This window comes from Pelecanus crispus, chromosome 18 (genome assembly GCF_030463565.1).
Source record: "Pelecanus crispus isolate bPelCri1 chromosome 18, bPelCri1.pri, whole genome shotgun sequence".
Classification (NCBI taxonomy): domain Eukaryota; kingdom Metazoa; phylum Chordata; class Aves; order Pelecaniformes; family Pelecanidae; genus Pelecanus; species Pelecanus crispus.
In genome coordinates this window covers 2,971,692-2,994,246 of record NC_134660.1, presented here as the reverse complement: position 1 = coordinate 2,994,246, position 22,555 = coordinate 2,971,692, and the positions used below count along the sequence as shown (strand labels likewise).

The window sequence follows — 22,555 nt, the reverse complement described above, 5'->3', positions numbered from 1 at the left end:
GGGAACAGATGAAAGAAAGGAGGCACTATGAATTACCAAGGGTGAAGCTCTGGGAACATCTTAGCAACTCCAAAATCAGTTAAGTGCCGTAGAATGTGAAAACAGCCAGAGGGGGCCAGGGAAGGAAGGAGATCACCACAGAAGAGAAAGCACAAAAGTGTTCCTATTCCCTATAACTCTCTTTCACTACCTCACAGACACCTTTAGTAAAAGAGAAAATAACTTCTCTTATCTGAGAATTACATTGCTGGAGCCAGGCAGGCAGGAGGTTGGGTGTGTGATTTTCCACTGTATACTGCAAGAGCTGGCACCACATCAGTAAAGGCACATTTTTTCTCCCCAACAAAGAATAAAACAGTGCAGCGTCTCCCTTCCTGGTTCTCTGCTGCTTTTTTCACGCTAATACCTGTCCAGCTGCATTACTATAATCACTGTGCTCAATCCCTTAATAGCACAAAGCAGGCGTGGCTATCGGGGTGGCTGCCTTGCCTCATCTCCGTACATCTCTTCTGCGTTGTCCTGTTTAAACCCTCTGCTTCGCAGGTGGTCTCGGTGTCATTGCTCCTCACCGCTGTGTGTGTTGCATCTTGCCCATCAGTGCTTTTGATACAGGTGCCGCTGGTCCTGCTGAGTTACGTTAGCATTGTGTCTTGCAGCTGCAAATGAGTAGGAAAAAGCACGTCTGCATGCAGGCATAAGCACTGATAAGAGTTGATCACACTCTTCCCATCAGGAATTGTACTTAATGTGTCCTCGCGGTCAGTGTCTAACGTAGTTTCAAGTTCTTTTTCTCTGATTTAGAATATTTAAGCATTAAAACCTGCCTCAGCAATGAGATAGAAGAAATTGTGGCACAGAATTTAGAAGTCACAGACTGCTTCTTTGGAGTTTGTGAAAGGTGATGCAGCAAAGCAGGTGCCACTGGGAAACATCAGGTATCTACCTTTTAAACTGCCTGAAAAACCATTGCTGTAGGGACTTTCCAGTCTCTGCAGACCAGTACGTAAGAAGAAATTACTGGAGTTCCTTCTCTTTAGAGCTACAAGATTTCTGCCAAATAAGGTATCAGTACACAAATACCACCAGGTCTGTGCTTGTCCTGGGATAGAGGACCTGATGAGAAAATTTCCATCTGGCTTTGGGTTGGCCCATATAAAGATTATGGATGCACAGAGCTCTTAAGTCAGCAGCTTTTGTCAGCTTTAGACTCTTTAAAAAAGCAAATAAATAGATTTGTAGATTTTTAATGATATAAGACACTTGCGGGTGACTTGGCATATCACAGAGGACTCACTTGTGTTACTTCATGAAGGAGCAGCAGGGTGGAGCTGGAGTAAGCACCTCTGCATCTCAGGTGCAACAGTGAAATGCTAAAACATAGCCACGAGCAAGGAGCCTTCGGTCTGAATCACGCTGGGTGCTGGGAACTAAAGCAGAAGGAGAAGATCCTGTGTACACCGTAGTGCTTCTTTCTAGTGGGATGTGACAAAAGACATGAAATTGGGGAGAGAAACATGATGATTCTGGAATTTGGCTGTGGCTGTCAGGGGTGACGACAAGCACTGGCAACGCCTCCTGCCCGGGCTATAAAGGGCTCCAGGCCAGGGGGAAGCGAGCACTCGCTGTCTGCGCTGCCGAGCCCAGTGTCTCTCTCCAGCCCTCCAGCCTCCGCCAGCCTTCGCCATGAGCACCACTGTCAGGCAATACTCCTCCTCCACCTCCCTCAAGGGATTCGGTGGCCTGGGTGGAGGCTCCAGCAGGCTTTCCTCCGTGCGTGTTGGGGGAGCAGGGTACAGAGCCCCCAGCGTCCACGGGGGCTCTAGCAGCTACTCTGTCTCTTCCCGCATTGTCTCGGGGCTCGGAAGTGGCTATGGGGGCAGCTACTGCAGCAGCGTAGGAGGGGGCCTCGGCGGTGGCTTTGGGGGTAGCTATGGGGCTGGCTTTGGGGGTAGCTATGGGGCTGGCTTTGGAGGTGGCTTTGGAAGTGGCTTTGGAGGTGGCTTTGGAGGTGGCGATGGCATCCTCCCGGCTGGAGAAAAGGAGACGATGCAGAACCTCAACGACCGCCTGGCTGCCTACCTGGACAAAGTGCGTGCCCTGGAGGAGGCCAACACTGACCTGGAGGTCAAGATCCGGGAATGGTACAAGAAGCAGGGACCTGGTCCAGACCGTGACTACAGCCCCTACTACAAGACTATCGAGGAGCTCAGGAACAAGGTAGGATGCTGTGACTAACACAGTGGGATGTCTTGTTATCGGAGAGGAAGCAGAAACACTGGCTGCCACCTGTGTAATTAGTAAGCACTAACGATGTCGTAAAAAGTGTCTCAGATGCAAATGCAGAGTGCCAGGCTGGAAATTCAGATTTCTCAATGTCAGCTTTCAGTTACATCCTTCTAGATGGAACAAATGGCAGTTTTCATGGGAAGAAGCTGATGTAAAAGGACATAATGCAAAAATGAAGAATAAGAGACAAGTCTGCAAATTTTTTGAGAGTTTAAAATGAGTATGCAGGGAAATGTAGGTGTGCACGAACTGTGAAACGTTGATGTGGTATTTGTAAACATTCAGTCAAAGAATTTGCAAACTCATTTCAGCTCCTCGGTGTTGATGTGCTTTAGATGCTAAAGGGAAAAAGATGGAACTGAACAAAACCAAGTTTTTCGCCTCCTTTTGGCAGTCACTGCCCCAGGGCCAGGCTTGCTGCAAACCCACCAAGCCAGGCAGCTCTGGGGGGATTTCTCTTGGTTCTGATTTGATTCCTACCACCCCATTTTGGAGAAAATACTCAAGAGTTGACTTTGTTCTTCTCTGTTACTTCTTAACTATGAATTGTCCCCAGTAAACATAAAGGAAGGCTGTGTAGAGCCAGAGCTGCAGGAGTGCTGGCAAATGATGCAGGCAACCCATTTTGCCTTCCTCTTCTTGGCACCATAACTGATGTCCTCCCAGACTCTGACTTGAATCTTCTCCCAGTGTGGATTATTTGCTCCTGTTTTTGTACTATAAAAATTGGAAGCTGTAGGCACCTGCTCACTGCATTTTGCTCCATTTCTGCAGTCAAAAAATTAAATCCATCCCTGAACAAATGGGCACAGGGTTTGCCAAGCACAAGCACCCTGCTGGTCCATCTGTCCTGCCAGAAGAGCCTCACAGTGCTGTGGATGGGGGAGCAGGCGATTCCTTCTTGACCCTTGCATAATCAGCACACCCTGAAGCATGGGAACAAATGCTGTCATCAGATCTCACACATCTTACGTGGCTTCATGCTGCCTTTTGAAATACTTACTGAAGGATTTTTGGAAAGGGAGGTCACAGAGTAACCAGCCCCTTCCTGCAGTCACTCTCAGCTGTGTCTCGCTTGTCCTGATTCAATAGGCACGTCTCCTAAAGAAACCCCAAGCTTCCCCAAAATATTCCTGTCCCGACAGTCTCACTTGTGCTCCCATCCCTTGGCCAGCCAGGAGGAGTTCCTGACACTCCTTTAGTGTTTTTTATTTATCCTCCACCCTCCAGGTCCTGGTGGCCACGGTCGACAATGCCAACCTCCTCCTGCAGATTGACAATGCCAGGCTGACAGCTGATGACTTCAGGACCAAGTAAGCCACATTTCCTGGAAAGATGGAACAAAATCTGCAGAGACGTTTAATGAAATGAGGAGAAAATCCCTTCCAAAACCCAAAAGGGCAATGTGGAAACAAAGCCTTCAAAATGAAGGTGCAATTTCCAAAGCAGCAGGTTATCTAAATCTATAGGCATTTAGGGATTGTTTTGCTTCCATCCAAAACTTCAGTTTTATTCCCATTGCTTGTTCCTCTGTGGTACGACCTCTCCTGTGCAGAGAACTTGCACTGTGCCTCTGCTGTGCATTTAACTTTCGTGTGTATAGCCCAACAAAGCCCAGACCCAGCAACAAGGCCCAGCGATATCAGGAGCAAGGTGATGTTATGGACTCAGATGGCCACTGTTTTATCAGTTGTTCCCCTGCATTCACTAGCATTCACCATCAGAAGGTTGTCCATGCACCACTGGGGCCATGCAGTATTGACACAATGACAGCAGCAGCACTGAGGTGCTCTGTCCCTCGCTGGACAAGATCCTGTGCGACTTTTGTGACTGTTCTTGTGTTCCCAGGTTTGAGACGGAGCAGACTCTGCGCCTGAGCGTGGAGGCCGACATCAACGGCCTGCGCAGAGTCCTGGATGAGCTGACCTTGGCCAGAGCTGACCTGGAGATGCAGATTGAGAACCTGAAGGAGGAGCTGGCCTACCTCAAGAAGAACCATGAGGAGGTGAGCACAAAGACAGGCTCAAAAAGGTCCAGCCTGGGCCCAGAAATATGAGGTCTGGTCCAACCTTTAAGACTATGCTGAGTTTTGAACTGCTGGAAGATGAGAAGTGCTGGCAAGAAGTGGAGATGATGCATTCTGGGTAACAGCACATCCTCTCCAGAGCCTGTATAAATAAAACCATTCACCACTTGTTATTTCAGTAGTGTCCACGGTAGCTGTTAGAGATTTATTAACAATCCTAGCAGCTTCAGGCCTGGAAGGTCTATCTCCTGAGAAACAAAGCCAACTACAGGCTCTGATTTATCCTCTGAAGACAGACAGATTTAACTCAAATGAAGATTTCTTGAGAATTTGGGTTGTTGGTGATTGTGGAGCAAAGCCCTAGACATATCTGGCGAAGGACGCTATCTTTCTTGAAGAACTCTGTCTGGATAGGAACATCCTTATATGATGATTGTTGGATTGCATGAAGATGTTTTTCTCTTTTCTACCAGGAAATGAATGCCCTGCGTGGGCAGGTGGGTGGAGAGATCAGTGTGGAGATGGATGCTGCTCCTGGAATCGACCTCACCAAGATCCTGGCTGAGATGAGGGAGCAGTACGAGAGCCTGGCGGACAAGAACCGCAGGGATGCCGAGCAGTGGTTCTTCAGCAAGGTGAGCTGGCTCGCCGGCACTGCAGCAGGGCACGTGGGACCCAAGGCTGTGCCCACTCGCCGGTGCCGTAACGGCGCGTTTTTGCCTTCTTGCAGACGGAAGAGCTGAACCGGGAGGTGGCCATCAACACGGAGCAGCTTGTGAGCGGCAAGACGGAGATCACAGAGCTACGACGCACCATCCAGAGCCTGGAGATCGACCTGCAGTCCCAGCTCAGCACGGTACGAGGAGCCGGCTCCCTGTGGGCTGGGGGGCACGCAGGAGCGTGGGCAAGGGGACGCATGGGTGCTCCCATGCCTACCGCCCTCCGTCCACCACTGAATGTGTCCCTCTCCTCTGCATGCAGAAAGCAGCGTTGGAGGGCACCTTGGCCGACACAGAAGCCCGCTATGGCACCCAGCTGGCCCAGCTGCAGGGGCTGATCACCGGCGTGGAGGAGCAGCTGGCCGAGCTGCGGTGTGACATGGAGCGCCAGAACCAGGAGTACAGGGTCCTTCTGGACGTCAAATGCCGCCTGGAGCAGGAGATTGCCACGTACCGCCGGCTCCTGGAGGGCGAGGATGCCCAGTACGTAGAGGGGCTTCTCTTGGGAGGGCACATCGGGAGGAGATGGGTAATAACGAAGGAAATAGAAAATGAACAACCTGCATTCCCTGGAGGGTCCTGTGAGCCCGTTTCCTGACCCATGGCATGCAGTAGGGTCTCCCTTTTCAGTCCCACTTGTCCAGAACAGTCCAGTGTTTATCACAGCGCTTCAGCATCCCTGGGATCCACTTCCCATCCCTCCAGGGTTTGTGTGATCCTGGGGAAGGAGCAGGTACCACTGCTGCCTTTATGTCTGAATCCCTGTGGCACATCCTTAGCATTTTCTTCCTTTCAATTTTGAGACTAGGCAGTTTCCAGAAGACGTTTTAATCACATACTGGTACAAGAAGAAAAGGTAGTGTTTTAAGTAAGGATTTTGTCTCAGAAACCACTCACTTTTTTTCCATTTCTGACCATTCTTTCTCTTTTCTCCTCCTGTAGCATGTCTTCTCACTACGTCTCACAGCCTGTGAAAGAAGGTAAGAACATGTCTTGGCTGAAGCACTGATCACACATAGCTCTGTCATATCCTTAACCACCTTCTTAGCACAGGCTCTTTTTACTAATTTACTAAAATTACTATTTTATTGTATTTTCAAAATGTGAATTGACATAAACCACTCTTATGATATACCAAAACATGTTTCAGAAAATGATCTGTGCAGACTGAAACTATACAATAAAGTATGTAGGAGCAGGAATGCGGTGGTTATATTGGGTTTCTGAGGCAGTTGTTGGTAATAACAAATCTACCCATGCAAATCTTTAAGACACTTTCTCCTTGCTTCCCTGTAAATAACAGTTCCTTCTTTCTCCATTGTAGCACCTGTAACTACCCGTCAAATCCGCACAATCTTTGAGGAAGTCCAGGATGGGAAGGTGATTTCCTCCCGTGAGCAGATCACCCAGGCTGCCCACTGAGACGGCTGCCTGGTTTGCTGCAAACGTCACACAGCAAAGCAAAAGAAGATTCCAGCTTATGTGCTGTGGCTATGCAGATCACGAAACGCATCTTCTCTTTGTATCATGCCCCTGCTTCCCTCACCCTTTCTCTAAGCGCTCTGCCACACTCAGAAATCAAATAAAGCTTTTCTTTGCACTTGTGCAAACCAGGGTCTTGTCTTGTTGCTCTGAAGAGCCAGGCTGTCCCACTCCTGGAGCTGTAGGACACAGCTCCTCTCTGGAAGGAGTAATATTCTCCATCTTTGGTATCCAGACAGTGGGGCCAGTACACCTACACTTCTGTAATACCTGAGACCTGGGTGCTTCAGTGAAGACAGTTGATGCGGGTGGAGGTCTAGAAAGGGATGGATTACACGGTCATGGAAGGTGAAACTTGGAAGTCTTTGTATTTGTCATGGTTCAGCCCCAGCCAGCAGCTCAGCACCACGCAGCCGCTCGCTCGCTCCCCCTGCCCCGATGGGATGGGGGAGAGAATCGGAGGAGTAAGAGTGAGAAACACTCCTGGGTTGAGATAAGAACAGTTTAATAATTGAAATAAAGTAAAATAGTAACGATAATAATAACAATATAATAATGATAATAATAATAATATACAAAGCAAGTGATGCACAATGCAATTGCTCACCACCCACCGACCGATGCCCAGCCAGTTCCCAGCAGCGATCGCTGCTCCCCGGCCAACCCCCCCAGTTTCTATACTGCCCATGATGCCGTATGGTATGGAATAGCCCTTGGGCCAGTTTGGATCAACTATTCTGGCTGTGCCCCCTCCCAGCTTCTTGTGCCCCTGGCAGAGCATGGGAAGCTGAAAAGTCCTTGACTGGCATAAGCAGTACTCAGCAACAACTAAACCAGCAGCGTGTTACCAACATTCTTCTCATACTAAATCCAAACCACAGCACCGTGCCTGCTACTAGGAAGAAAATTAACTCTATTCCAGCCGAAACCAGGACAGTATTTCATCTCAGATTTGGCACTGTGACTTTCAGTGTCAGGGCAAAGTGCATCTTCCCTGGCTGCAATGTACAGCAACAGTAGAGCTGAAGCTTTTAACTCAGTGAGTCCAAGCAAGAAAGTGAACAAAAATCAGGTCACGCAGCCCGGACCCTGCAAACGACTCCCTTCCCACTCTGCCTCAGCAGTTGCCATGCAGCCCAGATAACAGGCTTTGTGATAAAATGAAATTAAGCTGTAGATGTGGCAGGGATACACTGGCTGACGCCCCTCCAGGAACACAAGCTCAGCTTAGTTTGATTCTTGCTTCCAAAGGCACCACTAAAGGGTGAGGAAAACAAGTGATGGTAAGTGGTGGGTATTGTCTATACAAGCAAAAAGATTAAAACTCTTCTGCGACTTATTTCTGGCACTCCCTGGCTGTCAGTGGCTGTCAGTGGCTGTTCCTGATGCAGCAGTTCACGTCGCTGTCAGCTAGCCCAGCTGTTCCTGGAAAGCCCGTTCAGACACATTCTTGGCTGGATTCTGCCACATTTATTACTTCATACATCCAACCTTGAAATCAATGGGATGATTCAGAGAAACGCTACTGAATATGTGTAAGAATAAAACTGGCCACACAGTTTTAGGACCCCTTTCCAGAAAATCTGCCTGGATTTTATGGGGAGATAAGTGAGAATTCAGTTTGTTTTCAAAACGTCGAAAGGATCCCGACAGTGCATCACCTACACCACAAGCCGAGGTAGCAGGGGCAGGGATGCACAGTCTTGAGGCACCCTGTGCTGCAGCCATGCAGCTCTGCCCGCTGTCGGCTGGGGCTGTCCCCACCCTGCCCACGCAGAGCGGATCCTCTGCGACACGTGCAGGGCATCAGCTGCCCCATGCACCCCGTGCCGCAGCCGCGAGCGCAGCAGCCCTGCACGAGCTGGCTTAAAGTACTCCCAGCATCCACTGACTTGTGGTAGACATAACTTTGGTTTTGAAGCTTACCGCTGATGAACAGTGATCTCATTTCCACTCAGATTCCACCAAAGGACTCATAAACACAACCCAATAAAGGAGCGCTGTGGTCAGAACGGTTCCCACTGCTCTGTCACTGCACGCCCTCGTGGTGCATCGTGGATGGGCCACAAGCAAATAACAGGGCACGATTCCTGACCCAAGGCTCTTCCAGCTGCAGCATCTCTGCAGTCCTGCAGACTGCGCCCTCTCTGCTCCCGCACCCTGGAAGGAGCCTGAGGGGTGTCCCCCGAGGGGTGCTCCATGCCCCGGGGCTGGATGAGGGCAGGCGTTGCGCAGCGCGACCTCAGATGCCTAAGAAGGGTAGGGACAGACTCAGCTGGCTGTTAACACCTAGGGCTTCCCAGGTCACCTCTTAGGGACCCCCTGTTCTCCCCATGGATGGTGCAGGGACCATCAGCGCCTCTTGCAGCTCCTCCGAGGAACCCGCGGTGGTCGTGCCTTTCCGGCTGCCACCCTTGCGACACCCAGCGCGGGGATGCTGAAGGTGCCTCGCTGGAATTCACCCTTGCTTTGTATTTTTCTCCTGGAAAAGTCTGGGCACCCCCACATTGCTATAGAAACAACAAGTAATACTTCGCTAACAAAATCCCCTGTTTTAATTACTCCTGCTACTGCAAATTGTGAGGGAGGTGTGGAAAACAGATGTTGATTCTCTCCTGCCTTAAGCATTAATAATTAGTCCTGACCTTAAGAAACCCGTTGAGGAAGGAGCTGCAGGTGGTGGCTTATGCAGACAGGCAGCGGCAGCTTGAGGCAGGTTTCCGAAAGTGGTATTTTATTCCAGAAAGACGGTTTGACTTCTCAGGCTACACTGAGTTAATCTGACATAAAAGACCACTTTAGAAAGAGACATTAAGGTGTGGCTTTTCAGCTCATTTTAGGGAACTTTCCTATGGTAATTTGATATTAGGGCAAACTTTGTAAGTGCACTAAAATAAACAGAGAAGTGCTCTTGTATAGGTAGTTTTCATCTGCCAGGTCTGCTGATATGTATGTTTGGAGCCAGAACTTTGTCTCCATTTTCCTCCTGAAGTAAGACAGAATTGCATGTTTAAACACCAATGTGCTACCATAAAATTACTGTTATGCTGTAGAACTGGCATTCTGATTTTGAAACATATAAAAAATAGGCTTATAGTGTGCACACACTCATGAAACAGAGGCAGAATCTGATTTAATAGTCAGCCTTTTATTTAAAAGAGAGTGCGATACAAACAACATGCAGTCATTTGTGGTTGTGTTCAATGGGAGGTCATGCAAATAATGTCTTAGAATTTTTAATATGTTGTTTTAAGTCTTAATTAACACCTCATGATTTTAATTGCTGCCTTGTGGTATCATCAAAATATCATAGACATTTTGAGCAATGTGTATTTTTATGACACGGCAGTTAAATAGGAAACAAAAGATGAAAGAAGAGGCAATTTTATGTAAAGAAAGAATATCCTGTTAACCTTGTAACGTTGCGACAGTTGCTCATCCTACAGCCTGTCTGCGGGAAGCTGGTTATTGCAGCTGGCTGACTGGTCTGAAAGGCTTTGCTCGTGTCAAGGCTGAGGGTCTGGACTTGCACGGGGGCTCTGCACCGGTTTTGTCACTGACGTTCCCCTTTCTTTGTGCCACCGCTGCACTCAGCGGGGACAACCCCCGAGTTCTGCCCTTTTGTATCACCTGGCTGAAGGTGAGGAAATGAAGATGGGTTGAAAGAACATTCCATGGAGCTACACGTCCCAGCCGCCCCCACGCTGCTGCGCCTTTGCCATCCACACCTGGGGAAGGTGAGCAGAAAGTGGGCGTCCGCTGGCCCCGTGCCCCGTCTCCTGGCGCTCACGCGACAAGAAGATGCTGCCGCCGACAGACTGAACCCGTTCTCCAGCCAGAGCAAACAGGGTGGAGGTTCCCGTTCTCCAGTTCTCCAAGTCGTACAGACTTGTCTCCATTTACCAGTGGCAAATGGGAACATCGCTAGCTGTGCTTCTCTGTAGCAGCCAACCCTTGATATTCCAAGGACACGTCCCACTCCTGTATCGTTTCCAGCTTTCTTCAGATAGAGGGGAGGGATTCATGCCCCTGAAAGCATGTAATGTACCTTTGTTGTTTATTTCCATACTCTTTCCCCCCTCCTTTGGCAAATGATCTAAGGAAGAACTTGACTGTTGGGAAGGGGTTGTTGGGGCCTGTCTGCGAAGACAGTCAAACAATTCACCATGCACACACATGAGAAATATCTTCTCCTCCACACCCTGCATTATTAGCTAGTGACACTCAGATTTGTGGTTTCTGCCCATGACGCAGGTCAGCACGGACAACAGACAGCGGAGCCTGACCGTGCCTGGTGGACTCAGTTTTCAAGCTTTTTTGCTTTTCAGAGGCAACCGATATCTCGCCTGAAGCTCTGTTTACATGGGAGCTGTAAATTCCGAACTCACACTGAAGTTGTGCTCCCTGGTCACAACTGATTGAGATGTTAATCACAGAAAACATCATTAGCATTAGCTGCTAAGCTATGTTACTGTCAACTTTGCGCTCTTGTTCACGGTGCTTAGAGACCAGGAGCTTTTTTGCTTACATCCTTCATCTACTTTATGCTATTCCACATTTTTTCCTGGAGCATCTCATAATTTTTAAGTTATGTCAGCTAGTACTGACAGTACCCTGCCCTTTCTGAACGGTTTTCTAGGCTCTCGTTCACAAAGAACAACACAAAACATCCACTGCTTATTGCCTTTTCATATTCCTCCACTCTTGGGCGGTCTCTGAAGCGAAGTGAAGAATTGAATGAGCCCTGAAGCATGAACTCCCTTTTCATTGCTTTTTCATTACAGAACATCCCTCTCTGTGGATAAAAGAGAGGACTTGTATTTCTAGGATTGGTAGCCAAGTTCCTTCTAGCACCGTTGTACTCACGGGACTGTCGATGTACATTCAGGGCTTCACGACATGGTTGTTGTCCCTGCAGGTGTGCTGTGTGTACAATGTAATGTAAGTAGAGACAGGAGCCTGTAGTAGCTGGGACAAAAAGACACAGCAAAAGAGATGCTGACTTACTCGATCAAAATGCTGTCTGAATAGCTCAGTTTCAGAGCTAACAGTACAAAGCAGTATTAAAATGTAGCCCTGAGCAAGGAGCCTCCTACTTTGAATCACACCTGACCATTTCCTTGTAAACGGAAGAAGCATAAAAACGCCCTTTGTGAGATAAGAAGTTTCTAGTGGAAAATGACAAAAAGCATGAATAGAACAAAGGCAACAATGATGATTCTGGAATTTGGCTCAGACTTTAGGAGTGATGAAAATCATCGGGAATGCAACAGAAAAAAAAGCGCTGGCAACGCCTCCTGCCCGGGCTATAAAGGGCTCCAGGCCAGGGGGAAGCGAGCACTCGCTGTCTGCGCTGCCGAGCCCAGTGTCTCTCTCCAGCCCTCCAGCCTCCGCCAGCCTTCGCCATGAGCACCACTGTCAGGCAATACTCCTCCTCCACCTCCCTCAAGGGATTCGGTGGCCTGGGTGGAGGCTCCAGCAGGCTTTCCTCCGTGCGTGTTGGGGGAGCAGGGTACAGAGCCCCCAGCGTCCACGGGGGCTCTAGCAGCTACTCTGTCTCTTCCCGCATTGTCTCGGGGCTCGGAAGTGGCTATGGGGGCAGCTACTGCAGCAGCGTAGGAGGGGGCCTCGGCGGTGGCTTTGGGGGTAGCTATGGGGCTGGCTTTGGGGGTAGCTATGGGGCTGGCTTTGGAGGTGGCTTTGGAAGTGGCTTTGGAGGTGGCTTTGGAGGTGGCGATGGCATCCTCCCGGCTGGAGAAAAGGAGACGATGCAGAACCTCAACGACCGCCTGGCTGCCTACCTGGACAAAGTGCGTGCCCTGGAGGAGGCCAACACTGACCTGGAGGTCAAGATCCGGGAATGGTACAAGAAGCAGGGACCTGGTCCAGACCGTGACTACAGCCCCTACTACAAGACTATCGAGGAGCTCAGGAACAAGGTAGGATGCTGTGATTACCAAGACATCTTCATTAAAGTCACTTTTAAAAAGATGACCTTGTTCCTAAAAGCTGAGGTGAAGAGTATTAACAAATGACAGGTAATTGTTCTGAGACAGGAAAACAGAAAGAGCATGTTTGGAAAATAGTCGTAATTTATGAACCACAGTTTCTTGATCATGTCCTGCACAAGGCACAAAGATGGGTTTTCTATTGACTGTTTCAATATAAGGAGAAAGACGGGGCAGGAAAGCAAGAGTCAGAGGCTATCAGCCATTGCTGCAGGTTACCTGATGCTACAGGGTGCGGGCTGCAATGCCAGTTATCGCCTGCCTTTCCTCGATGCTACTTAACACCCCAAGTATGTGCTCCCTTTTCCAGGCTCCTGATTAAGCACTCTGCAGGCAGGGACAAGTTATCTCTTTGGCACGGCCACTACTGAACGATATGCAAATGGAGATGCTAAGTCATTCTCATAAATATCCTACAAATCAGATCTTTTCTAGCCTGATAGGAAGCTCAAGGTAGAGGTTAAAAAAAGAAACTGCCCTATGGGATGCTTGTTCTTTGGGAGGTGCAAACACAGACACAAATAAAAATCCAGGAGTCAGAATATACTGGGTTGTGGTAGGTGGCTTCAGAGGTGCTGGTCAGGTGTGTCACCTGCTCTAAAATGCAGTAGATGAAATCATGGCCAAGCTTGTTTCTTTATTCTTAGCAGCTCCCTGGCTGATTTTAGGAAAAGGTCCTTGAACAAAAGCACCAGAATCTGTCCTTCCTCTCCTACCCTGCCATCCTTGTCCTCCCTCTGCCCACATTACTCATGATGAGATGATTGCCTGGTCCTTAATCACTGCCTACGGGAGGTGACAGCAACCTTAGTCAGCTCAGGCTCCACTGGAGGGGATGGAGGTGTGGGTGGTTGGGCAATGACAATACCTGGTCTGGGAGACTAAAAGCCAGGGAAATGGGGCAGCTGCTGACAGACTGAGCAGTCAGCCCCTGGGGGAAGTCACATACCTGGAATTTTTCAGTTCTTTAACCCTTCTCTGGGGCTTCACCTTGGGGTGAAAGGCTCTTGCCTTGATACACAAAGCTTCTCTTCAAATTCCAGCTTGTCAGGTGTGCTCTGATCTGGAGCACAGAAACATGTGGAGGCAGGAGCTGTCTCCAGATTTGAGCAATGAAGTGCTGGGTCTCAAAGAAACCCTCTGCTCGTGATCCAGAGGGAGGCAGACCCTTCCCTCCCCTCCCGCACCGCAGCTGGAAAATTACCACATCAATATTCCTGGTTTACTGCTTGGATATCCCCTGAAGCATCAGAACTCAGTGAGAACTTTTCATTAGCTTGTGGCTACAGAAATTACTGCTCATTAAATGGCCAATCATTTTCAAAATCCCAGAAGAAATATTTGCACCTCAGGTGTAATTATGAAAGCAAAACGATTCAGGCACAAGGCATTCCTTCCTCAACCATTTTTTTCTTTCTCAGCTGGGCTGTTCAGCATTGCCAGGCAAAGCCCAGAGTGCTGCCAGGACTCTGAGCATGGTGTGAGCGCCTGGAGATGCCACTCTGGCAGGGGCAACAGGCTGTGGCATGTGTGCATGCCGGCGTCTTCACAAGACCGAATCAGTGCCAATGAGAGATCGAGCATGAGTATCCTGTCTGTCTCTGCAGAGTCCACGTGGAAGTCCAGCCCAACAGGCAGGAGGTTCAGCACTGCTCCAGTCCTCCTTCTGAATGGGAACTCAGGCAGCAGCATGCCATTTTTTGAAACTACTTTTTCACTCTTTCACTTTCTTTTATCTCCCCCCCCCAGATTCTTGCTGCAACTGTTGAAAATGCCAACATCGTCTTACAGATTGACAATGCCAGGCTGGCAGCTGATGACTTCAGAACCAAGTAAGTCTAATGCCTTCAAGAGTTCTTATGAAAAGGGAGGGAAAAGCCAGTCTGTTTAAGGCTTTGCTTTGCTTTCTGCAACTGAAGTTGCTCCACCAGGTCACTGCTCACTAAAAGTGTGACATTTGGGAAGTGTACCTCTCTTCCTGGACACAGCATTGTCTGGACATTCCTGCACTGTGGAGAGCTGTGCATGCACATTTCATAAAAGATGCTTGGCAAAAATACGCCAAGGAGGGGAAGGAAACAAGTAGAAAAAAACTGTCCACTGGGCTCCCCAGTGCAACTGTGTGTGTGTGTTCCCAGGTTTGAGACGGAGCAGGCGCTGCGCCTGAGCGTGGAGGCTGACATCAACGGCCTGCGCAGAGTCCTGGATGAGCTGACCTTGGCCAGAGCTGACCTGGAGATGCAGATCGAGAACCTCAAGGAGGAGCTGGCCTACCTCAAGAAGAACCATGAGGAGGTGAGCACAGAGATAGGCTCAAACTGGGACCTAAAAAATGTACCTTGTGCACAATGGAAAGTGGCCAGGTCAAATGCACAGGAGTGTCTCTGCAATTAGGGCTGTCAGGAGACACTCAAGTGGGTAAGGGGGAGGGAAACAGTCCCTTCTGACAGAAACTCCAGGAGAAGGTCTGTGGGGTTCATGTCCTGGGTGCAAATAAGAAATTTGTCATGATGGAAATATACTGATTTCACTGTGATGTGTATTGTGTCTTTTTTTCTGCCAGGAAATGAATGCCCTGCGTGGGCAGGTGGGTGGAGAGATCAGTGTGGAGATGGATGCTGCTCCTGGAATCGACCTCACCAAGATCCTGGCTGAGATGAGGGAGCAGTACGAGAGCCTGGCGGACAAGAACCGCAGGGATGCCGAGCAGTGGTTCTTCAGCAAGGTGAGCTGGCTCGCCGGCACTGCAGCAGGGCACGTGGGACCCAAGGCTGTGCCCACTCGCCGGTGCCGTAACGGCGTGTTTTTGCCTTCTTGCAGACGGAAGAGCTGAACCGGGAGGTGGCCATCAACACGGAGCAGCTTCAGAGCGGCAAGACGGAGATCACAGAGCTACGACGCACCATCCAGAGCCTGGAGATCGACCTGCAGTCCCAGCTCAGCACGGTACGAGGGGCCGGCTCCCTGTGGGCTGGGGGGCACGCAGGAGCGTGGGCAAGGGGACGCATGGGTGCTCCCATGCCTACCACCCTCCGTCCACCACTGAATGTGTCCCTCTCCTCTGCATGCAGAAAGCAGCGTTGGAGGGCACCTTGGCCGACACAGAAGCCCGCTATGGCACCCAGCTGGCCCAGCTGCAGGGGCTGATCACCGGCGTGGAGGAGCAGCTGGCCGAGCTGCGGTGTGACATGGAGCGCCAGAACCAGGAGTACAGGGTCCTCCTGGACGTCAAATGCCGCCTGGAGCAGGAGATTGCCACGTACCGCCGGCTCCTGGAGGGCGAGGATGCCCAGTACGTAGAGGGGCTTCTCTTGGGAGGGCACATCGGGAGGAGATGGGTAATAGACACAAAATATGCTGTCTGGGGACTCAGTCCGATTGCAGCTTTCAGGGTTCATCTTTATGGGCTTAAGCTGCGCCAGGGGAGGTTTAGGTTGGAAATTAGGAAAAATTTCTTTACGGAAAGGGTGGTCAAGAATTGGAACAGACTGCCCAGAGAGGTGGTGGAGTCACCATCCCTAGAAGCGTTCAAAAAATGGGCAGATGTGGCACTTCGGGACATGGTTTAGTCTAGTCTACCATTGATTGGCTTAGAGTAGACTTGGTAGTGTAGGTTAATGGTTGGACTGGATGATCTTAAACGATTCTATGATTCTATGATTTATGTTCATACCAGCCACGGATGGCTCTGTCCCTGGTGTCTGTCTGCAGTGAGATGCTGTAACAGGCACCTTTCACTGCTGGAAGGGGCAGTGGCCCCTCTGCCCTCCCGGAGACACCGGAGCAGAGCAGTGACTTTAGCAACCACTATGAGACTTTTCTGCTTTCCTCTTGCCTGAATACAGAGCCTGTGTAACAACAAAAAAGGATTTTGTCCCTAACTTCTCTTTGTTTTTGTCCTTCTCTTGTAGCATCTCTTCCCAGTACTCCTCTGCTATGTCCTCACACTCGGGCAGAGATGGTAAGAACCTATCTTGCTACACACATTTATAACAAAGAGCTTTGAGACCTGCTTTTAGAGCAGCTGCCAAACTGATGAAGTGAAAATCACTCCTCGGGCATGCTGTGCCACCTCACTGATTCAGAGTGACAGCAGTCAAGAGAGCTTGCATGCATCTTACAACTGCTAACCACAGGAAAAAGCTGTCAGGAAGGAAATACCTTGCACTCCTTTACCACAGGAATGATTTGCCCTAAATGGGCCTTGTGATTGAGCAGCCAGTGTCCTGGCTTTACACAGACCTGCAAAATCAAGCGACACCATACATTTAGGGACAGTGCCTTTTGCCATCTTGAGCTTTCCCATCAGCCTGGCTCTTCCCTCTTCCTAGCCAATGTAGGGTTGTTTAAAACAGCATTTTCCAGTACCTTGTGGAATATCCCACATCTTCCTTAAGAACGTGCAACATCTGATAACCTATTAAGAAATTTCCCTCCTTCCTGCCCCCTGAATAATTGTCTTCCGCTTTCCTTTTGCAGTCATGTCATCTTCCCGTCAGGTCCGCACAATCGTTGAGGAGGTGCAGGATGGGAAGGTGGTCTCCTCCAGGGAGCAGGTTGCGCTCACCACTCGCTAGGAGGACAAGCAGCTCTGTGGACCCTCAACCCCGGGCTCCAGAGAGCAGCAAGCTGAACCAAGTGTTGCCTGAGGCCGTATGTGATGGGGTTGTGTCACAGAAAGCAGCCAGCTTCATTCATCTGCTCCTCCTTCCTGTTTTACCCTAATTTCAAGCGGGTGCCATCATGCACTCTGTACACATTTAATAAAGCTTTTTAGCTTGTTTATGCAACTGCAGACTTGTCTGTCACTGATACATAATCTCCCAAAGCCTCAGGGTTGTTCATTCGTGCCAGGGAACGTCCTAAGAAACCACAAGAAGAAGCCAGTGAGAGGAGGGGAATGGAGAGATATGGGTTCCACTTAGAGCAAAAATAATTTGAGAGCTTTTTCTGCTGAATTCATTGCTTGTAAATACATGGGACTGACTGAGACATAAACCAGATAAGTTTGATACAAAATGAAGGCAATAATGGAAGGATGATGCTTGAGGCCAATGTGCCACATGACTGATACTTAGAGCCAACAAAACAAAGCTCAGTTCTCTAACTCTCAGTATCATAAAGAATCACTTTCTCCTGTAAATTGAACTTAAATGACTTCAGCAAGACTACTGCTGTCATGTATACCATTCTGAGACTCAAGCACAACATCAGGCTCATTGGCAAATCTTATACATGCATGCCTTCTGTCTTATTTGACTGTCTTTAAATCACGCTATTAGGCACATTGTATGAAAACTTTATACAGGCATTTTCATGCTGCCCGAGGGCTGCACCTAACAGGTTCTAAAGTAACCATTGCTTAATCCGCAGAGGGATGAGTAGCAATAACTTTTTATCACTATGGCATCTAGTAGATCACTGCTGAAATCCTTCTTGAAACACATGAGCTAGTTATTGTCAACAACGTCCGCAGGCAAGCTGCCATTCAGGATTAGGTGACGCAGCTTGTGCGCTGACAGCCAGGTTCCAGATCTGCCTTTGCCCACTCGCTTCCTGGAGAGTGACAGAGGAAGCAAAGGATGCTGCGTGGGTTGCACATCCACCAAACATGTCTTGTGGGCTAGACAGGAGAGGAAATAATTTTAGACCAAAAAGCCTGATGGAATCACTTGGATCCAACTTCAGGCTTCCTAGCCAGCAGTACTTGGGAGCTCTGTCCAGTCTTGGACCATGGCCTCATGTTCATCACTCGCCACAAGAATACAGATTTGGGCCTTAGACAAAAGGAAAAGGTAATAGTTTGCAGTAAAACAGCTTCCCTTTGCTTATAATGATGTACAAGGGGTTCCTGCAGCTGAAGTTCAGCACGCTTGTCTCTTGGATTATTATTGATGATTCATTCTCCCTCAGCCTCCACAAAGGCATTACAGTCCTTATTGGACAATTATGAAGGCATGCGTCCTGCCTTCTGCCTGCGTCTGCCTGAACAGAGTCTTGAAAAGAGTCAATGATGTCATGCTGGGCATGAGAAGACAAGCGAAGGAGAGGAAAGGTGATCGAAGAAGTGGGGAACCTGCCAGGTCTTTCCAGAAAAGGGAGTGTGAAGAGATGTTATCATTCTGTATTACTGTTTAGCAATTACAGAAGAGGGTAGGAAATGAAACACAGACCAGAGTGCAGAGTTCATTGACTGTATCATGCTTTTCTCTTTGCTGGAATAACAGACCCTTCTTGCAGAAATAGGAAGTCTTCCAACCCAGGTGAGCTACTGCCATCTCAAAAATAAAACCTAAATCAAGCAATAATGTACTTTAGCACCAAGCTGTCTTAGACTTTATGGCAATAGGCAAGGGTGCAGGCTGGAAATTCTGATTAAACTGCAAATGTGCTATTTTTTTTGCCATCAGAAGAGAGTTGCTATATTTCAGTTGTAAATGGCAGCTTTTTAACTCTAGAGCCATCTGCAGAATGCCCCAAGTGTATGAATACAGAAAGGTTTTCTGAAAACCACAAACATTATGGATTAAATAGAAGTAGGACGCTAAAAGAAGATGCCAGTCCAAGAGTATCTGTCTCTGCTGGCAGCACAGTAAGGCATGGCCACTTCTGCAGCCAAAAGCACCCAAGGGAGAGATTTATCAAGCAGCATATTTAGTTACCTTTGATATCTGTCCCCCAGTGCTAAGATATCCATTTACATCCGTCAGAAGGAATGGCCTGAAATGAATACCTGAGAAGAGCTGGGAGAGCTGATGGAAAGCCCAGGTTTGTAATCAGTTGATTCAGTTCCACTGGAAGGACCTTATCAGGACTTTTCCTTATTCACCAATATATATTTGCATCAACAAAAAGGCTTAAATTCTGCATATGGCTCCACATAACCCTATTATCACAAACAAGAGCTCAGCACAAGTAATCACGGTGTTATGTTACAGTGCTCTGAAGAAGGAAAATACCACATAACTACTAGGCAATTTACTTTCTATTATCACTCTTCGCTACACACAGTTTGCATCTGTGAAACATGACAAATTATCACATCCAATAGATGGACAAACACTAGTTTTGGAAAGCATTTTTCAAATTTTCTACAAGATGCAAGCACAACAAGAAAAGTCTTGTTAGGATTCAGCAAGGAGTTATAGAAGCAAGTCCTCTGTGAATAATGGTGAAACGTTAATGGACAACAAAACAAAAAAGGAAACCCAAGAACATCCTTGAAAGGTATTTCATCAGCTGAGACACAGAGAGAAATATGTAGGATGTGCCAGTGTCAAACTTAATGTATAATAGCAAGAATACTTACAATGTGTAACACTTAAAATGAGTATCATGTTTCGGATCTTTAAAGCTCCATGTTCACATCAGACAGTTGTTTTTACAATGCCCTTGAGAAGGAGGGTTACTGTTATTATTGTTTCCAACCTACAAAGCATGAAATTGAGACTCGAAGAAGCTGAATGATTTGCCTAGAGTGATTTGCAAAGCTGGGATCAGCACCCTGGAGCATTTGGTGTCATCAGCGAGATGGAGATAGTTTTGGTACAGCCAATAACATGCAGAAAAAAAGTGGAATGACAATTACATCAATAGCTAGATAGGCAAATACTTTGTAAATAGCAAGCCCAAGAGTTTTCCATAGGTGAAACACTGAAATTTAGCCGACGATGAGCAGACAGGAGCTAGGGCTGCTTGTAGTTCTCACTGCTGTATCAGGGCCTCCTGATAAGGCTCTGCCAGCCAGCGGCCAGCCCTGCACAGGCTGGAGGGACACACACAAGCCCAAGCTGGTGTGCTTCGGATGCCAGACGGTGCCAGGCTCTCAGCTTTTCTCCACCTTGGCACTCCCTGGTGGTTGCTTCAAGCCCAAACCTGGGCTGAGGCTGGCAGTCACGCCGGGTGGTGGACAGCAGCGTGGACTCCAGCAGGGACGCAGGGTTTGGTGTCGTGTCTGAGTCACCAAGTCTCCAGGGAAGTTCTCTTGGACATGAAAACAGCTAGTGACTCAAGGAATATTTGTAATAACGTGAAATGCTGGATCTCCTTCTTGGGGGCACATTATACTTTCTGTACTTCATATGCATTAGCTTAAGAAACAGTCTTAAGCCTTAAAATATGCCAAGACTACCAAAGGACTTCCTTCCGGGGAAATCTCATCTTGCTTTCTCATTTTCATTGCTCTCTTGAATCTGATCATTTTGTGCAGTAGAACAACCCTTGGGATTAATACCACAGTGCCCATCCTCTACTACCATCCTGCTCTCCCCTATAAAGCACAGTAAAAGATGCAAATGCAAAGCTGAAGTATAATTCCTTTCTTTCTATTTTTTACAAAGCTGATTAAATGGGAACAGCACCTTTGCCTACGGGAGGCTTTTCTGCTCATTTGTTACTTGAAGTAATAATTTTTCCTTGTCAGGCCTGCACTGCTGTTTCTGAAATGCCTGCTGGGAAATCCTTGTAAGCCATCATTCCTCTCCTCTTACTCCCTTGGGGCACAACGTTGCCTGCGAGGGGCTCCCAAGTCAACCGAGGACGGCTCATCAGAGGCATTGCCCGTGGCTGGCTACAAGACTGTGGTGAGCAAATTTCCGTCTGTAGACTCCAGTCTGGAAGTCATAAAAGTTAATTCTGGAAAGAGCCTTCCATTATGCATGTAGATACTATCATTAACAGATCTCCTCATGAAAAAATTGAAATCTGTTTAATAAAATGAGGATTGCAACTCCTGACAGGTCTTGAGGTATGCTCTGGTGTAAAAGCAAGAGCTGGTTTTAATAAAAATTTCAAATTTTGGAAAGGAAAAAAGCCACCATGAAGAACACACAAATCCAGTAAAATCAAGAGTGAAACTATTATTCTCCTTTACAAAAGCTGTAGAAATCCAAATTACCTTTGGCTGCAGAGACCTATGTCTGAAGTTCAGAAGGTAAGGAAGAAACATGGACATCTCTGCTTCGTTTTCAATAACTGCCCCCCCGCTGACGTTTTAATTTTTCTCATTGAAAAATGAAGGACTATATATTTCTCAAGTAAATGAAATTAAATGTTAGCTCAGCATTATTTTTACAGTTCTTCTATGGAAAAAAGACAGATTTTGACCAGTCCTGCTCCTAATGCACTCCCGCTCCAGCAGCACGAGCAGCTGCAGGGCTGCTGCTAGGCTCCGGGGCAGAGGTGCCTGATCCTGACCATGCCACAGCTCCCACTCAGGATCTTGCCATGAGGCATGCCATGGCACCATGGCACAGGCTCACTTGCTAATTATGGATGTAACAAAGGGTGGACATCCACAGAATCCACACCACATTTAAGGTGTTCTGGATTTGCAGTGTCAAGATAAAATCAAGAGTAATGAACTTACCCAAACAGCATAAGCAATATTTCTGTAACAGGCTGCACCTGACGCATCCTTTATGTGATGTGTCCAGGTGACCTGGATGCCAAAACCAATGCTGAACAACACATGGCTGAAAGTCAGCCAATATTAGCATGGCTGTATTAATATTATTAATAAAATGAAAGATTCAGATGACAAAACATTTTAATTATTTCCCTTCTTCCTCAATTCAGCATTCCAAGACTAAAAAATAGGTTTAATATCTTTTTTTTAAATGACCTTTTCTAGCGTCTTCTCTAAATTTAACACATTTCCCCTAGATTATATTTGGAGAATTTCCATGGTTCTGGTTGGAACTGGATCAGAACTATACAGGATCAGGCTGCTTCTGAATTTTTCCACATTACTGTTTTAGAAATCTTATGAAACATCTTATGTAGCTGCCCTCTCTTGGCAGTGAATATTCATAGTTAATTGCAACATTTGGTACTCAGGAAATAGCCATTTCTCTTTTATTTTGGATAAATATTTGAATATTTTGTCTACCCTCCAAAGCAGCAAAACAAATACCATGCAATCTCCCATCTGAAAGGGGATGTTTTGATGCATGCAGGAGAAACAGAAGTAACAAATAATCACTGGTACACTCAGATGCAATATTTTTCTGTGCACTCCAAGAGAAGAACATTCT

The 22,555-nt window shown here is 47.8% G+C and overlaps 2 protein-coding genes across 6 annotated transcripts; both read left to right on the top strand.

Moving 5' to 3' along the window:
- Positions 1–1,683: 1,683 nt before the first annotated feature.
- Positions 1,684–6,453, top strand: LOC104025899 (keratin, type I cytoskeletal 14). Of its 3 annotated transcripts, XM_075722689.1 has the most exons (9): positions 1,684–1,948; positions 1,997–2,217; positions 3,517–3,599; positions 4,135–4,291; positions 4,786–4,947; positions 5,043–5,168; positions 5,294–5,514; positions 5,974–6,011; positions 6,356–6,453. In XM_075722689.1, the coding sequence occupies exons 1-9, from the start codon at positions 1,684–1,686 to the stop codon at positions 6,451–6,453; spliced, it is 1,371 nt and encodes a 456-aa protein (XP_075578804.1). The 3 variants fall into 3 exon arrangements, with proteins under 3 accessions (XP_075578804.1, XP_075578802.1, XP_075578803.1); XM_075722687.1 differs by having other exon boundaries at positions 1,684–2,217; XM_075722688.1 differs by having other exon boundaries at positions 1,684–2,217; positions 5,294–5,518; positions 5,999–6,011.
- A 5,465-nt stretch (positions 6,454–11,918) lies between these two features.
- On the top strand, positions 11,919–17,098 carry LOC104026201 (keratin, type I cytoskeletal 14). 3 transcript variants are annotated; one of them, XM_075722686.1, is made up of 9 exons: positions 11,919–12,025; positions 12,125–12,452; positions 14,271–14,353; positions 14,660–14,816; positions 15,085–15,246; positions 15,342–15,467; positions 15,593–15,813; positions 16,877–16,905; positions 17,007–17,098. In XM_075722686.1, exons 1-9 carry the CDS (start codon positions 11,919–11,921, stop codon positions 17,096–17,098), a joined length of 1,305 nt encoding a protein of 434 aa, XP_075578801.1. The 3 variants fall into 3 exon arrangements, with proteins under 3 accessions (XP_075578801.1, XP_075578800.1, XP_075578799.1); XM_075722685.1 differs by having other exon boundaries at positions 12,101–12,452; XM_075722684.1 differs by lacking the exon at positions 16,877–16,905 and adding an exon at positions 16,433–16,482 and having other exon boundaries at positions 11,919–12,452; positions 17,001–17,098.
- Positions 17,099–22,555: the final 5,457 nt, after the last annotated feature.